The sequence below is a fragment of the Rosa chinensis genome, chromosome 4 (assembly GCF_002994745.2).
Source record: "Rosa chinensis cultivar Old Blush chromosome 4, RchiOBHm-V2, whole genome shotgun sequence".
NCBI classification, from domain to species: domain Eukaryota; kingdom Viridiplantae; phylum Streptophyta; class Magnoliopsida; order Rosales; family Rosaceae; genus Rosa; species Rosa chinensis.
The window spans coordinates 57,040,002-57,056,971 of record NC_037091.1 but is presented as its reverse complement, the minus strand read 5'-3'; the positions used below and the strand labels follow the sequence as shown (position 1 = coordinate 57,056,971).

Here is a 16,970-nt window from a genome sequence, read left to right as displayed (position 1 = left end):
TATATGTTGAACACATATTGGTGAGGGAAAACAAAATAAATCATGTTATGATTTATGACCTAAATCTAAAACAATCCATTATATTTGCAAAAAAAAAAAAAAAGGATTTAAATAATTAATCATGTGGTACAAAAAAATATAGAAAAAAAAAATAAACATTAAAAAGCGAATGAATATTTTTTTTTTTAAGAATAAAAATAGATGATTTTTTTTTTGCACAGCTAAAATAGAAATATTTTTTTTTTAAAATAATAGTTCATGGCATTTTCTTATTGATTAGACATTAATTTTTGAAACTCAAGTTTGATTAAGAAATGTATATTTAGTTAAGATTTATAGAATGATTAAATCATTGAAATGGCTAAATTTTTTATTTTAAAGGTAATTTGTTTACAAATTATATGAGTAAGGTTATTTGAGGAAGTTTAGTGAGGTTTAGTGAGTAAATTTAGTATTTGAAAATTTGATAAGAGGTGTAAAAAGCATAGAGGTCAACTAAGTAAATTTGGAGGTTCCAATAGAAAAACTCAATAAATATTCAACTTATAAAGTAAACAAAAATTCAGAAGATCTAGCGAATGTAAATATATGAAAGTTAATCTTAAACAATTATAAAATATGCAAAAAGTACATCAAATTTAGAAAATGGAACCGGGCCAAAAACAGGCCATGTCGATACTAGGCTTTTGCACTTTGCTGTCCATGGCATTATTAAATTTGAATCTCTGCTAACTATTTTGATCAAATCATCATCCATACTTCATTCCAGCAGAAGGAAAGTTACAAGCAGGAAAGAAATGTAGTACAAAAAGCCAAGAGACCTACTTCTAACTCAGTTAAATCATTTGATTTGAGCATAACCTTATAAACTCTAATAAACAAAAAACGGAGCTAAAAACTCCAAAACACCAATGAGGCTACAAATAACCATAAACCGGCAACGGGCCACAACATAGTTCAAGCCAACGCCGGCTTACCAACTGAATTGTGGCTCAGACCCAAAAAAGAAGAATGAGCACCAATCATCTCCGCCTCGTCAGCCAGTGAATACACGTGATAGAATCTGTTTTGAGGATCAACATCACAATAGGGGTTGGTGTTTGAAAGCATTGAAGCACAAAAAACCCAAAATGGGTCAACCACAAACAACAACAGAAAACTAAAACTAAAACTGGAAAAAACTGAAGAAAAACAAAGTGCACTAGCCAGGCTTAGACCAAAGGTGGATCAGAGCTTAGCCAAATCCAGAAACCAAGCCAAGCCCAGATCTAAAGCAGCTTACACCTGACCCAAACTTCGGCCTAGACCCGCTGCAACCTCAGCTGCAATGTGGATCTACCATCCCGTTTCCTCCAACCTTTGCCGCTGATCCAACCGGCACTTGATCAAGAACCGACCACCATCAATGGACCTTAACAGACCCGCGACCTCTCCGCATGAAGCAAACACCAACCCTTGGGACAAAACGCCAACCGAGATCGAGATCCAAACTGGAAAGGATCTCTGATCTGCTCGACGACCGCCCAAACTACCTGATCCAACCAACTACCGGATCGGGATTAACAACCCCCAAAACAGCCCTCTCCCCCTCTGCCGTCACTGGATCTGAAGCCATTTTATCCTATTGCTTGATCAGCATATTCAGACCGGCTAGCACCAATATCTTCATACACAATACTACAACCCAAGGAGAGGAGCATCGGTTGAAAACAAAAACAGCAGGCTCACACCAAGGACTCTCCTCTCCCGGATCGGAGTGCTGCGGTGAGGGCACCGATAGCGTCCGACCGAGAGAGAGAGCACATATCTCACGCTTGGACTTCTTTTTTCTCTAGGCGCGTTCTAAGGCGCGTGTGCCCCCCTAAACCACGCTTTCTATTTTATTCAAGTTTCTGAGCTGGTTGTTGAATCTCTGCTAACTTATTCATTTCGGTACTAGACTCTAACAAGTAGTTACACTAACATGTGTTAAAAAGAATGGACGCAAATGAACTGATCCTTATGCCCCTGATTTTGCTATTAGCCTAAATCAAACCAAAACTGAACTGCTACATATGGTTGGTTACTTGGTTTGATTTCTAGTTTGAATGCAAAACCAAACCAAGTACGTATGCCCAGTTTGCTTTCCTCTTCCAGCATATGGACGTAGGGTCCTTGCTCTCGTCCTTAAGCTTTTGAAGTTCAGTTATTCACCCAAAAAGAGAAATTTCTTTCGGTTAGAGGTTCGGTTTTGGTTAGAAGAGCCTTGAGATTCTTTTGCCTCTATCTTGTCCAAAGCTTAATCTAAAAATTCCCCAGTAAGTATTTGTGCTACAGCATTAAACATCCTTCTTATAAATTGACCATAGTTGGACCCGACCCATCACTCTACCTAGCTTTTCCATATGGAGAAACTGCTCCATACTAGTTCTATTGGATATATATGGTGTTAGATTCTTCTTCCTCAATTTTTTCTTCATAATTTCATATTCTTCAGAATATTGACCAGGGAAATATACAAGTGGTGATCACTACTGAGAAGTCTCTCTTGAAGAACGAGCACCACTCCTTCCAATCGAACCAAACAAGCAGCCATAGGGCCCAAATCCACTCCCATCTCCCTTTCTTTCCACCCAAAAAAAAAATTTCTAAAATTCAAAAAAAAAATTAAAAAAAAACCATTTATCCAATTCCAAAATGCACACTCCTCCTTTGATCTAGTGATCTACCATCACCACCTGCTCCTCTCTCCTTCCATTCTTTTCGATATTCCATGGCCAAGAATCCACCTGAATAATTCCCTTGTGATTCTGCTTCACTCTCTAGGTTCTGTTCCGCAAGCTCACTTTGTTCACCAAAGCATGACTCCCTCTTATTGCTTATCTTCAAGAAACGAAGCATTTCTTCTCCATAGCTCTCATCTCTACCTCCCAAAACAGAGACCTAGTGAATCCCAGTACTTCCCAAAAAAGGAAACAAACTTTCTCAAACCCAAGTCTTCTTTCTTCCCCATCTTGAGGCTAAACAACTCCAAACTCGCACACCCTTTTGCCTTATCTTCATTCGCAGAAGCCGGAGGCGAAGAACACGAACAACAAGATGTTCAACTGAATCAACAAACCTCAAAAACGGATGACCAGGCCGAGGAGCGTGGAATGGCTGAGGCCTTCCACATATCTTCTAGAACTGCTGCGGCCATTTCCATATGCATAGCATTCGCTGCCCTTACTCTTCCCTACTTCATGAAGTCTTTAGGACAAGGTCTGGCCTTGAAGACCAAGCTGTTGTCGTACGTAACCCTCCTGTTTGGGTTCTACATGGCTTGGAATATCGGGGCCAATGACGTGGCAAATGCCATGGGGACTTCGGTGGGCTCAGGAGCGTTGACTCTCCGGCAGGCCGTGGTGACTGCCGCGGTGTTGGAATTCTCGGGGGCGCTTCTGATGGGGACTCATGTTACGAGTACAATGCAGAAGGGGATTCTGGTGGCGAATGGGTTTCAGGGGAAAGATACTCTGCTTTTTGCTGGCTTGCTTTCTTCTCTTGCTGCTGCTGGTACTTGGTTGCAGGTAATATATTGTTCTTCCTTCTTCTGTTTTCATTTAGCTCAGTTCTAATTTTATCCCAGTAAATTTCAGTACTTTCTTCTTGAAATTTCAAGTCAGCATTAACATACTGAATTACCACTCTGCATGGAAATTCAAATTAACATATGAATTCCTATTAGACAAAAACAAGATTACTTTGTGGATATATAGGGTACATTTCTTAGTAGTATATACTGTGAAGAACGAAATGATAGAAAGCTAGCAGTGGATTAAGTTTGTATGGATCATGAAGGATATAGAATCTGGGAAGATAAGTGGGTTCCCTGTGCTGGTATTAGGAATATTTCTTTGGCTTACGCATATGATCCACATTGGCAAGAAGCCAAGAAGTGAAGGGAAACCTTTCTTTCTTAGGATAATTCACCCCCTATCAGAATTTTTTAGAACTAGGGATTCTTCTATGGCTTATTTAATTCCTTACTAAATCTATAGCTTTGAAGACATTGGATGAGAATTGTCCAGGGGTTTTGGTTTTTCCAGAGTGGCATGCATGTGGCCATGAGTGTTACACTTATCAACCAAGGGAATATTGCGAATGAATGAATGGTAGAAGTAAAGAACAAATGCCATACTGTATCCTATCAACAAACATTATAGAACGTTTTTTATATATTAATGTATGTGTGAGGAAATCAAAGATTTTTGAGAGGAAAAAAAAAGGGTGATTCTATCAAGACCTCTCAATTTAACATTCAGATCTTCTTCATAATTTCTCCTTCAATATAAAGAAGGTCCAAATGCTAAAATGGCTTCCAAAAAAAACCAATAATTACTCCATGATACCCAATATGGGCTTATTTTTACATCAGCAATCCTCGGAGGATATTTACTCATAGATGCGTTTTGAATGTATATCGCCTTAGATGCATTAATTTTCATGTTTAGAAAATTATAAGTATGCTACATCAATTCACATGTTGTTTCTTTAATTATTTCTTTGCAATCCATGAATAATTGTTTTCTGATAGTCAGGTTGCATCATATTATGGCTGGCCTGTGTCAACAACGCACTGTATAGTAGGATCCATGGTTGGATTTGGACTAGTCTATGGCGGAGCAGGTGCCGTCTTTTGGAGTTCACTGGCAAGAGTCATTTCTTCATGGATTATCTCACCATTCGTGGGAGCACTGGTCTCCTTTCTCGTATACAAATGCATCCGTAGGGTATGTTCTCCTTCCTTGGAGATGGAACTCTCAAATGGTCCACTGCCCTAAAATCATATTTGGGTATGCTGTTGGCTTATGATAAAACATAACAGCTTAACTTACCTGCTAATCAATGCTTCTTACAAGGAAAAATTCCATTTATGCTAGTAAGCAAAGAGTGAAAGACATGCCATTGTTTGAAAATCGAGTTGTACTTCTAGGTTCTTCGTTCTTGCAACCCCTTCTTACTCTTTTCAATATGTTTTCAGTTTGTGTATAGTGCTCCAAATCCTGGACAAGCTGCGGCTGCGGCAGCACCAATTGCTGTGCTTGTGGGTGTAAGTGCAATCTCATTTGCAGTGCTTCCCCTTGGATCAAGCTTGCCTTTGGCTGTGGCCAAGGCTCTAGGCTGTGGAGCTGCCGGTGCGCTCCTTGTGTCCAGAATTATCCAAGGGCAGCTTGGTGATCTCCTTCTCAAGTCGAAATCATCATCGCAAACTGAACCTACAGATGTCCAGAAAGATATCGGGTTTCTCTCTGATATTGCAGGTCCAACTGGTACCCAACTGAAAATAGTATACGGGGTGTTTGGATACATGCAAGTACTCTCCGCCTGCTTCATGTCATTTGCTCATGGTGGGAATGACGTCTCCAATGCAATAGGTCCTTTGGCTGGTGCATTATCTATTCTTCAAGGCGGTGCTGCTGGAGGTGACATTGTTATTCCAACCGATGTTCTTGCGTGGGGAGGATTTGGAATCGTAGCTGGTCTTACAATCTGGGGATATAGGGTTATAGCGACAATTGGGAAGAAGATCACAGAACTGACACCAACTAGAGGATTTGCAGCTGAATTTGCTGCAGCCTCTGTGGTTCTGTTTGCGTCGAAGCTGGGACTACCCATCTCTGCAACTCATACTCTAGTGGGTGCAGTAATGGGGGTGGGATTTGCAAGGGGGCTTAACAGCGTTAGAGCAGAAACTGTGAGGGAAATCGTGCTTTCTTGGGCAGTGACAATCCCAGCTGGTGCTTTCTTTTCTGTTTTCTACACATGGATCTTGACCAAGCTGTTATCATATGTTTTGTGAGTGTTGCACATTTGATGATAGAAGTGATAAACAGCTCATGTACGTCTTTTATTAAAAAACATACACCCACTTCTTTCGAAATTGATCTGTATAACTAATGTCCTTGTGCTCAAAGTCTTGATCTTTTTTGAGTTCTGTACCATGGCGTTCTAGTCTATCATTTAACCTATGAATCAAGGATGACATGATTCGGTTGATTAACCATGCAGCTCAAGTACAGATAGAAAATGCAAACACCATATGCAGTATTCCAGTAATAACAAGTTACCTAGCTATAACAAGTTATGTATGTGAGAGTGAAAAGTTCTTCAGAAGCTACTATATATAATTATTTTACATGAGCAATCTTATATAGAAAACAGGATCTTGTAAAGCATATAAAGCTGGAAATGGCATACTTATTATTATGTATAAAAGTTCAGGTACATTTCTCAGACTTTTCATCTGATATAGCAGTTCAGTTACGTACCAGAATACCAACGACAGATTGATAGCATAAAGAAAGTCATGGAGACACTTCTTGTACAGAAGTGAGACTAGGCTCCCATCCAAATCCTCTACCAGATCTGACCTTTGGGAGGGGAGGTACAAACGGCTTTCTTCCTCTAATTCCCCTCCTCCTTGAAGATTTTGGTCTCTTTTCCTTGGAGACGAAGTCACTGGCGGAGCAAATAGAATCATCAGTGTCTTCCCCTTCCGAATCCACAGTGATCTTTCCATCCAGAATCATCTCTTCATCTTCAGCACGTTCTTTGGCCTTCACCTTCTTCTGCTGTTGACGCTTAAGTTTCTGTGCTGTTGTACATGGTATTATATAATACTTCTGACCAGGCAATAGGCTCTCGTCTGGCCTTAAGAGGGACTCCTGAGGCTTTTTGAAAACTTCTGGGCGGGCAACACATTTCCCAGGATATTTGTCCATCAGCAGAGATGCAGGAATTGCATTTGGAAACAGCTCCTCTTGCCCACCTGCATGAACTATCCTCACAAGAATACTTTTGGACTGTGTACTGTAGTCCAACGATAAGGAATCAGGAGCTTGATTGGCATCTCGTCCGAGCAGCTTGTTTCTCTTAGATTCACTTTCAGTATGCCGAACTAGCCCTAATAATTGCATGCACATCTTTAGCATAGCCACAATCTGAAATGTTTCAACATAGTCCACTGGTGTGGATTGATGAGCATCTACAGATGCTTTGATATTATTAGGCATTGACCACTGTGGCCGGCTGTCCTAATTTAATACTGTCTTTCACAAGAGGCTGTGATGAAATCGAGGCTATCTTGGTTTGATGTGTTAACAATGTGAAACCAATGAATATAATAAAGCACTAACTAGGTTTCAGAATGTATTTACCAATTCATAGTTGTGCCTGACACATTCTTGTGCTAGTATCAAAGTCCCATAGGCCAGATAACATCTGTCTTTCTAGCTTCTTCAGCCTCCCACTGATCCAATTGTTATGGATAACCAAACATCCCTGCTTCACACAGGCTGCTCTCACATTTTTCCTATGCCATAGTTCTAGATATGCCCCATTTGGGAAGAGATCTCTGTCCAAGAAATGGACAGTCAGATTTGTTTCAGGTTCTAAGCATCTATTGGCACCCACACGATTGGAGCCCCCTTCTCCACATAGTGTATCATAGAAGCTTGGCTGTTCAGATAGACCCGAAGTTGCTGCATGTGCCACGACCTTCTTCATAGCAGCAATTGTCGAACTATCTGAACGGGCAAAGTAGAAGCCAGAGTTCAAGCGCCTAGGTAAGTTAATTGGTCCTGCATAGAGAAAAATACCAGAGGGTTTTAGCACATTGGACTAGTAACTAAACAGTTATCCTGATGGCGGTATCATTAAGATTTATCCATTACTCCAAACACACTCTCCATATAAAAAATCAGGAAAAAGAAACCACATTGATTTTAAATAAATCACCAGAGCATCACAGAAATCTAATATACCATTTTTTTCTCTACATGTGTACCAAGTGCTTCTATGTTCTATACTGACAAAGAAGAACAATCATGTAGACAAAAAGCACCTGTTTTGTTGAATTCATCCGACTGAGCTGCAAGAACAGCAGGACCAAAAGACCAGAGCAATGGCAATGGATTTCCAAACCAATACACATCCACGTCACTAAGAAGTACGTTGTAACCCATCTTTAGTATCTTTAAAACCATTCTGGATTTCACTTTGGTCACCTTCTGAAAGCATTTTGTTCCGAAGTGGCAATCATTGAAGCTTATCTCACTTGGTGCAACTGGATCCCTGAATACAGGCAGGCCCTAACAGTAAAAGAAAACAGATAATCAAATAATGAACACATTTGGAGATCATTCTACAAGACAGACAAGCTTCACATTCTACCCAACTGTTTAACTTCACATCTGCTACCCAAGTTTCACTCTCCTTTGAAGCATATACGTGTACATGCTGATAAGTTTCGAGTAAAAGTGGACATATTCGACAGAAACATGAAGAGAACTAACAAAGAAATAATCAAGTTTGAATAAACTACCATCAAGACAGAGAACTCGTAGATCTCCTGGTCGAGGGCACAAATGATAAAATTTGTGACCTGTAGGTGGTGCATTCTACACACCCAGCTCATTAGCATGTCCTTGTAACTATATCCAGCAGCAGCAAGCACAATTGTCTTATTTTTGTCTGCATTTAATGGTAGAAGTGTCTCTAAGGAAAATGGATAGTCTAATGGTTTTGAATGCTTTGTGGGAACCATAGGAGTGCAATCTAATAACTCGCCTTGTGATTTAACACCCTCAACCCAACCCAAACTTTTCTTCTTCCACCAGGAACCCAAGCCAGCACGTCGGTATGCAGACGAACAAATGTTTTCCGTTTTGTTGACAAAGATATATTGGCCGTCACATTTCAAAAGTTTTATCAAGCTAGAATTATTAGTTTCATAATGAGACAATGATCCATATAATGCTCCAACATGAGAGTTTCCAGCATATTCCCAGCTTCTTCTTTCAAAAATTAAAGCATCGGAAGCTCCAACAGTCCAGTTATTCAGATGCTCCTGACTAATCAGATATAAGCTTGAGATTGTCCAACTGGCATCAAATACAAACCTAAGCTCTGATGACAAGGCCTCATTAATGACCCAACTATTGTGCACCCCCCTACCATACAAAAAAGGAGGAAGGACTCCAGAATATAGGGCAAGATCTCCACTATTCCAAGCCATAAGCAATTTCTGTTCGCAGGGGGTCTGCTGCCAACTATGACCAATTATCTCCTGCAACTGAAGAGAGAACAGTATCAACATATGGACCATTAAATTTCAGTCTACAATATCCTGTTTCATACCTCATGTGTTCTCATTGATTTGCCATCCTCCCTTCGCCAATGCTTTCCATCCTCATCCAAGTAGAATGGGAAGTAGGAGACATTTTGTGATGAAGCAACTAGAAGCCAATCATCATCAAGATTGTAAGCATAATTCAGGGTGGAAATGAAGTCAGGTAAAACAATTGTTTCTGGATCAACCAGAACAGATATGTCTGGTGAAAAATACCATGTTCTTGCCATCATCGAATGAAAAAATGGGGTACCGAGGAACCTAGACCCAGATAGACTTGTATCAGATGGCAATAAATATATGACATTTTTAGCTCTAAACCTCTAATACTACTCTTTAAGCATTTCCTTGACCCTGAAATGCCAATGGACCCAAAATGACAGAAATCATCTAATGGAAGGTACTATTCATCTAGAGAATTCTGAATTATATAAAACAAATTCTAGCCTCATTACTTATAACATTGTTCAATTTAAGCAATCCGCGAAAATTCCCCATCAACTCATAGCCAAAACAAATAAAACACAATGCATCTGTTTTTTCCGTTGCATTTCAGAAAAGAAGTTCAACCAATGCATTGCATTCAACTAAAGTAATAAGCAAGAAACAAATGACAAAAGTAATTAGCTTACGTGAAGTCAATGTTGGGATCCACCACAACCCGAGAACCAAACCCTTGAGCAAAAGAAACAACAGAAGGGTCTTTGCTGAACAGCACAACCGTAATCTCTGGTGACAAAGCTAGCCATGAACGAAGAGCTAGACTCTGCCTATCCCCAACAGGACCACTAAACGACCTCGGCGCCGAGAATATGATAATCCTCGGCGTCTCTGCAACGTCACCAACTCGTTGACCGAGCTTGGGACTCATCATGATCTGATCCTTGATGGAAGGTAGCCTCTGAGTGGCATAGAAAGAGAGACCAATCAGCGCAAACCCACATAGCCAAACAGACCACAGACCGGCGCCTCCCCTTCCAAATGCCTGTAAAAACCAAACGAAGTAGGCTTTGTTCATGTATAATAAACAAGAATAGCAAACAAAATCGAAAATGTAAGAAGCAGAAGTGACCTTCATTGCACTTCGGAGTTGGTAAAGAACAATGAACACAATGGTGGGTTAGTTTTGTTTATATATGAACAAAGGTTGGTTTAGTAGCATCTGAATTTGAGAGAGAGAGAGAATGGAACTTTAACCGAAGAAGAACAGTTGCAGGAATAACGAACACACCAGCCAAAGACAACGGCCGTCACAGCGGGATCCATGTGAGAATTTGTCGTCTCATACGCGTCAAATTCCATTTCCAATTCTTCGCCGCTCACTTCTATGAGCCCAGGGTCAACGAAACCATGCGCGCTACTTTTACGAGCCTTACGACGCCGTTTTTAAGCAAATAGTATTTGGTCTTAAACCCTCAATTATCCTTTGTTTACGACTGTATATCAGAGACTTTGTTCCTTTATTTATTTATATATGGCAATAAACTAAAACACACAGGCTTTGAGTACAAAATTTCATTACCTCAAGGCGATCAATATCATTTTCTGGATCCTTAAATACAAAGTGTATTACCCATATGCACAAAACACTACTAGCTAGCAGTAAAACACAAATTATATCGATCAAACGCAAAAGCTCATACACATCGTGATGCTACAAAACTGTAATAATACTTCCCCCAGAGATCATCAGCTCAAAACCTGCCTCCTAAAGGTGTGCATGCTATAACTTGGAGACTAAATGGATCCATTCAACAAATACACCTACTTATTTAGATGTATAGCATTCAACTGCAATAGCTGCATATAGTGCACAGATGTCTGTGTGGAACTTGTGCCAATGCTTATCGAAGCTTGAACAACTTTGGGCCATAACACTGGCACTTGACTTGTAGGTTCCGTCCTCCAATCATCTCTGCCGCCGCACAGGTGATCTGGATCTTGACCCTTTCCCCCTGCATTTAAATTAGCATAGTTAAAACAGATAAATTAACAGTTGTATATGCAGAAGCCTGGATAGTTTCACCTGAGTTGCTTAGTGATTGGTGTTTATGTCTCAAATACATTAACACAACAAAGATTTTTGGGCAACATACCTGTTGCTATCAAGAGAAGAGTAGGGAGAATGCCTGCGCTGAGAATGCTTGCTATGTGGAGACCGCGAAACTTGTCTAGAAATGAAAACATCCATGATACTAATACGGTGAGTTTAACATACATGGTTTCTGAAGAGAAATGCTAACCTTGTGCAGAGTCATATTTGACCTAAGTGGGGCCCACTAGTATATATTATTTCTAATGAGTATGTAAAGAATCTATATCACACAGTCATAACTCCGACAAGGAACTTAGAAGACGAGAGATTTAAACTTTTCGCTTATGTGTCAACTGACACTAGACAGAAAAACAAGTCCCGAACTGAAAAACCCACAAAGAAAGCATACAACATTGAGACACCACCCTTCTTTTCCACATCTATATATTTTCCATTCTTTTGTGTCCATATAGGCAAAACCGCAACATCAAAACGAAGTTGGATTCAACTATAAAACAAACAGTAAACACCATTTATATCAATAGTATATGTTTTAAGTTGGTTAAATCACTTGGCTAACATGCATTAAAGAAGTAGTCATGAATCATGCCACTGGAAATCTAATAGGAACATAGAAATATATCCTGATTTATGGCATGGCACCAAGAATAAGCTATCACAAAAATATTGTTAGTCTCACACAACAATCACATTGAAACCAGAAAAATTCCAACGAATGATAATCACTAACCTAGGAGGGGTACTAATGACCTTTCGCATAACTATGAGTATTTCTGTGCATTATTGTTTTGGTTTAATAAGAAATATCTTCACCAAATACCTACTTTGTACTACTTGAACACAATAGTCTGAATTTACCAGAAAGAGAATAATAATATAATAATATAACACAACTAGTTGAACCTTGGGGTCCAAAGAAACACAAAAAAGGGTATAGGATTAATAAATGTATGAACAAACAAATCTCTGATAAATGATACCTTCTCCTAGACCTGACAGGTGAACGTGATGAGTGACGTCTCCTTGAATGTACCTTCCTGCAGTACATATCTATGTATGAACACTACGTAACATAAGTAGAACAGACAAAGAAATAGTAAGAAGACAAAATGATAAACCTTTTAGAATCCTCAGAAGATTCATCACTTGAATGATTGGCATGATTAACCGAGTTATCCCTGCTGTCAATGGAAGAGGAGCGCCTTCTCTTGTGCCTGCTTGAGTCAGTAGAATGTTTACGTCTTGATCTATCATCCTCCTTATTCTTTGTTCGTTCTCTTTTTCTGCTCACATCTTCTTTAGAACTATCTCTACGGAGTCTATCTGTTTCTCTTTTGTCCTCGTTGACATCAACAAGGGAAGACCTTTTTCTTGAATCAGATTCCTTTGCTTTATCTCCAGGCTTAACATTTTGGTCTTTGATCTTTTCTTTTGAACCATTCCGATCATCTGTCCTTTCCTTTCTCAGAGGCCTCTCATCCTGCCTCCTACGATTCTCATCACCCTTCTCGTCTGTCCTAATCTTACCACTGTCTACCTCCTTATTTTCTTTCAAAGAACTCCTTTTACTCTCATGTTGATCATGCTTATCTGGCTTCATCCTGGACTCCCTACTTTGTGGGTCATTTTTGGTTGTCTTTTTGACATTAACATTTTCCGTAGATAGTTCAGGTTCCACAGTAGTCCCATCTTGCAGATATTTATCAACATTACTTTCCTCACTCTTGTTTCTATTATAACTAATATCACTTTTGCTCAGATCATCCGGCAAACTTGTCTGACTTCTCCTGTGCTCTTCAAGCTCTACTGGAGAACTGCCATTTGCAGTGGCATCATGCGACTCATGAGACTTTCTAACAGTAAACTGATCTTTCCCAGATTTTGGCACACCAGAACTCGGAATTTCACCACCTCCATCATCATCGTCGTCATCTTCATCAGTAGCATAATTTGCAAGACCCAATATATCACCAGGTGAACTGGAGCTAGATTTTTCACCGACATCTTCAATCTCAGATTCCCTAGTCTTGACTGGAATTAGAAGCTTCGCAGAAGCCTTGGCATCTGAAACTGCTGGGGTAGATGGCAATACCTTATGGTTTGATGGGAGTCTGCCCTGTCCAACTGTAGACAATGAGATGATAAATTTTTTTTTTTTTCCCAGTTATGAAAACCCCAGAAAACAAGTAATTTATAGTTATGTGCAGTGGTACGATTACCTTCAGATGTTAGATCATCTTCACTAAGAACTTTTGTTGCAATTTCATCAAAGAGCTCATCAGTAACCTGTTCCAGGGAAACAATAATAATTAACAACTATAGCATGATTAAGTTAAATAAGATATATGTCACTTTCTAAGCAGTACAACCGTTGAGAGAACTTCAGTTAGGATACGCTTTATTTCCTTGTTAATTGCTGCAGTCCGAGCTGCCTCCACCTCATCCTACAAAACAAAAAGATATGGCATGTCAATTCTTAATAATGAAATGGAGTACATACAAGTAGCTAGGGGAGGCTTCAAATGCAAAATGAACCATCTTCAGGTGAGAGAATAAAACCTCATCATCCTCTTCTTCAGTTGATCTAGAAGAATCAATGCTTTTGCTATCGGCTTGATCACCCTTCCCAAAAGATCTGTCAACACCTTCATCCTCAACAGACTGTGTTTCCTCCTTGAGATGGTCCATGGTGGAATTTGTGATGCTTACTTTCTTAATTTCCTCTCTAAGCCAATTAGGCACTGCAGCCTAGCATAATAACAGGAAAATAGATTTAGTAACTGTTATGTCAGTCATCATTCACATATAAGAAACGGCAAAAATTACCTTTTTTGGGCGCTCAGAAATTGTAGAAACTCCGTATGCATCACCAGGGAAAGCCACAGTAGGATGACCAGCAGTTCCTGCAGTGAGAGCAAAGGGAGGACCAGTGGTTGGAATTGTTGGCTGGAGGCTCAATCCAGGAAAACTACCAAATGAATGTGGAGCATTTCCAGGGACCGGAGAGGGTATCGTCATAGAAGGATCATGCTGCATTATGAAACAATGCCATCACATTCATATCAAGGCCTTAGAACTAACGTGAGATTTTTGAAACTAGAAGTCGTACCTGTGGTCCTGATGGTAGAACTGGAAGGGTAGGAGGATATACCACACCAGGTGTAACAGAAACAGTCCAAGAATTCATGGAAGGAATTGTTGTAGCAGGGTCCACACCTCTTATACTTCCACCTGAATCATGATAAGGATAGCTGGATGCGTGAGCACCATGATCAGAATTAAACCCAGATGCAAATTCTAAAGGCTGGTCAGCAAGATTGGCTGCTGGATCTGCAGAATGACTGCCATATCCAAATGGTATTGCATGAGATTGTTGCATATGGTGCTGTCCTTCCTGACCTGAGGAATTTGGCATAGGTAAGAAGTTGTAAGAGTGCTCATTCAGTTCTGCAGAAGCGTCATTGCCTGCCATTCAAGAAAGAAGTCAAGCAGCAAACCAACATACTAAATCAGAAGGGAAACCCTTGGGGGCAACAAAGGTCCCTATTTGCTACAGGGTATCCAATCTTTCAGCTTTCAGCTTACGGGAGGATCTTGTTTACATGAATGTTTGTTCCAACACATATAAACCATAAGAAAATAATATGTAACTGCGAGTATGGTGGCATAACCATCCTCTAAAAACTTTTTCCACTACAGACCACTAGCACTTGTCTCCACCTAATCTTAGGCAGAAGCTGATCAAGGTGAGATTCATTTTCTTTTAGAATATTATTACAAAAGATATCACAGAAAACCCATTTATATTTTCTTGCATCCAACTGAGAGCATCTGTTTAAAAAAGATGTAGTCCTTGCTTATTATAAGGCCCTTTTAGTGGAGATGATCGTGGCATTCAATCAAAAGGAGGACGAATTCTTGATGAACTTCATAAGAATGCTTGATCTTAATAATAAATATTAAAGAAACAAAATGCTTCGCACAACAATATAAAATATATAACCAAGGTTTTTGTGCCTGTACTCATTTGAGTAAACCTCTTTTGCACTTTACACCAACTGAATTATATAATCCCATATACATTATACGAAAACAAAATATACATTTATTATGTATTTGAAATGAATCAACTACAATAACAAGTATATGAAAAGCAACTGAGCATCCACTGAGAAAAAAATAACTAGAAAAGAACAGATATCTGACACAGAAAAAAGGGGGGCTTGAAGGGGTGTGGAACCACTTGACCAGTTACTATTAACCCTACTACTATCCAAAATAACCAGTCACATCATAAGAGAAGCAACCTCCAGTAATAATTTAAAGATACTCCAAAAGGGCTTTTTGGTATGAGTGATAAAAATCCAGAATGTAGAATTCAAGAGAAAATTGAGTTCCAAAGCAGCAGTTTGGAACAAACATTTTGCATGAATATGTCATGTGAAAATTACCTGTAACAGAAGAATAACTAGAAGGTACCTCCTGCTGATGAACAGATGGAATTGCAGATCTGACAGCATGATGTCCATAAGAAGATGGTTCGGAGCCGATATAGGTAGTGTCCTGGGGATGAACTCCTGGTGGCCGGTGTGCCGGTGTCCCTGAAACTGAAACCTGTTGATAGCTAGATGCAGAAAGAGACTGGTGCTGACTTTGAGGATACTGCTCATGATAATGAGAGTGTTCTTCTGGTCTGCCGGCTGGAGTAAACTGCGATTGCTGATCCTGGTTCTCCATTGCCGTCCTAGCTGCCCATGCCCTAGCCTTGGCTGCCCAATCTTGCTCATTGTTATGGGCTACAATTACAGAACAATGAAATTTAATCCCATAAAACAGTTGAATACCAAAACCAAGAACTTGCAGTACTACATGCAATTTGGTCAAAAATACTATGTGCACTACAAACTGTAATGCGAAACTAGATGTTTTTCTCAATATGAAAATCAACAAATCAGAGATGAAATATAGAGAGAACTTACCTGGGTATTCCCAACCTTGGTTATTCGGCCGACTCTGAGCTGCCCACTCCTACAAGCATTCGTTTTAAAATATTAACATACAGAAAACCACTAAATTGCTTGTTCTCAAACCAAGACTAACAATCAGTCTAATCAAGAATCCACAGATAAACACACAAAACTCAAATCTTCAACACCATGGCCCCAATGCAGAAACATACACATACCTGAGGATGATAAGACTGAGGAGGTCCGTGAGGGCGATAGTGGTGCGCAGAATAAGGAGGAGGCGGTGGCGGAGGATAAGAGCCCGGCGGGGGAGGCAGATGGTCGACGTGAGGTGGCGGACCCCACTGTTGCGGAGGAGGCGACGGGGACTGTAATGAGTGGTATTGGTACTGGTTCTGGTTCGAGTACCACGCGCCTTGCTGCTGCTGCTGAGGGAGTGGTGGTCTTGGCGGTGGCGGAGGCGGTGGTTGCTGCTGTTGGTAGAGGTACGGATCCGACGTGGCAGGTGGCGGTGGCCTCATGTACTGCTGCTGGTGCGGTCTGTAAGAATCCATGGTCGATTTTTGCCCTTTCCGAGTTTCTGTTTTAATTTCGTTTTTATGTTCTAACGGGTAGAGAGGGGGGTTGAACGAGGGTTTGGAAAATTGGGTAAATCGGGGGAGAGAGACAACTACAAGCCTTTTCCGCTTTTCGTTTCACGCGGGTAGATCATTTTGGGCCACAAAACAGAAAAATGGGCTCTATTCAGTCCATTGCCCAATCAGATGCAAAGTTTTCAATATTCAGAAACAAAATA

General features: G+C 40.1%; 3 protein-coding genes across 3 annotated transcripts; 1 reads left to right on the top strand and 2 right to left on the bottom strand.

Moving 5' to 3' along the window:
• The first annotated feature begins 2,721 nt into the window (after window positions 1-2,721).
• LOC112196918 (inorganic phosphate transporter 2-1, chloroplastic) lies at window positions 2,722-5,902 on the top strand. The gene is made up of 3 exons (XM_024337400.2): window positions 2,722-3,548; window positions 4,560-4,751; window positions 5,003-5,902. The coding sequence occupies exons 1-3, from the start codon at window positions 2,841-2,843 to the stop codon at window positions 5,819-5,821; spliced, it is 1,719 nt and encodes a 572-aa protein (XP_024193168.1). The 5' UTR covers window positions 2,722-2,840; the 3' UTR covers window positions 5,822-5,902.
• Window positions 5,903-6,295: 393 nt separating this feature from the next.
• On the bottom strand, window positions 6,296-7,068 carry LOC112196919. The gene has a single exon (XM_024337402.2). It carries the CDS (start codon window positions 7,032-7,034, stop codon window positions 6,327-6,329), a length of 708 nt encoding a protein of 235 aa, XP_024193170.1. The 5' UTR covers window positions 7,035-7,068; the 3' UTR covers window positions 6,296-6,326.
• Window positions 7,069-7,143: 75 nt separating this feature from the next.
• Window positions 7,144-16,856, bottom strand: LOC112199628 (transcription elongation regulator 1). The gene is made up of 17 exons (XM_024340609.2): window positions 16,393-16,856; window positions 16,187-16,235; window positions 15,659-16,003; window positions 14,317-14,672; window positions 14,034-14,237; window positions 13,767-13,955; window positions 13,577-13,651; window positions 13,427-13,493; window positions 12,326-13,331; window positions 12,188-12,244; window positions 11,248-11,322; window positions 11,079-11,106; window positions 9,784-10,136; window positions 9,160-9,412; window positions 8,345-9,094; window positions 7,865-8,111; window positions 7,144-7,601 (listed from the first exon to the last, which is right to left on the bottom strand). Exons 1-17 carry the CDS (start codon window positions 16,726-16,728, stop codon window positions 7,183-7,185), a joined length of 4,809 nt encoding a protein of 1,602 aa, XP_024196377.1. The 5' UTR covers window positions 16,729-16,856; the 3' UTR covers window positions 7,144-7,182.
• Window positions 16,857-16,970: the final 114 nt, after the last annotated feature.

Coding starts and splice junctions, on each gene's coding strand:
- LOC112196918 (XM_024337400.2), top strand. CDS start 2,841: ATGACTCCCTCTTATTGCTTATCTTCAAGAAACGAAGCATTTCTTCTC. Junction 3,549..4,559: donor CTGCTGGTACTTGGTTGCAG/GTAATATATTGT, acceptor TCTGATAGTCAG/GTTGCATCATATTATGGCTG. Junction 4,752..5,002: donor TATACAAATGCATCCGTAGG/GTATGTTCTCCT, acceptor ATATGTTTTCAG/TTTGTGTATAGTGCTCCAAA.
- LOC112196919 (XM_024337402.2), bottom strand. CDS start 7,034: ATGCCTAATAATATCAAAGCATCTGTAGATGCTCATCAATCCACACCA.
- LOC112199628 (XM_024340609.2), bottom strand. CDS start 16,728: ATGGATTCTTACAGACCGCACCAGCAGCAGTACATGAGGCCACCGCCA. Junction 16,236..16,392: donor CTCAGTCTTATCATCCTCAG/GTATGTGTATGT, acceptor GAATGCTTGTAG/GAGTGGGCAGCTCAGAGTCG. Junction 9,413..9,783: donor GATCCCAACATTGACTTCAC/GTAAGCTAATTA, acceptor ATCTGGGTCTAG/GTTCCTCGGTACCCCATTTT.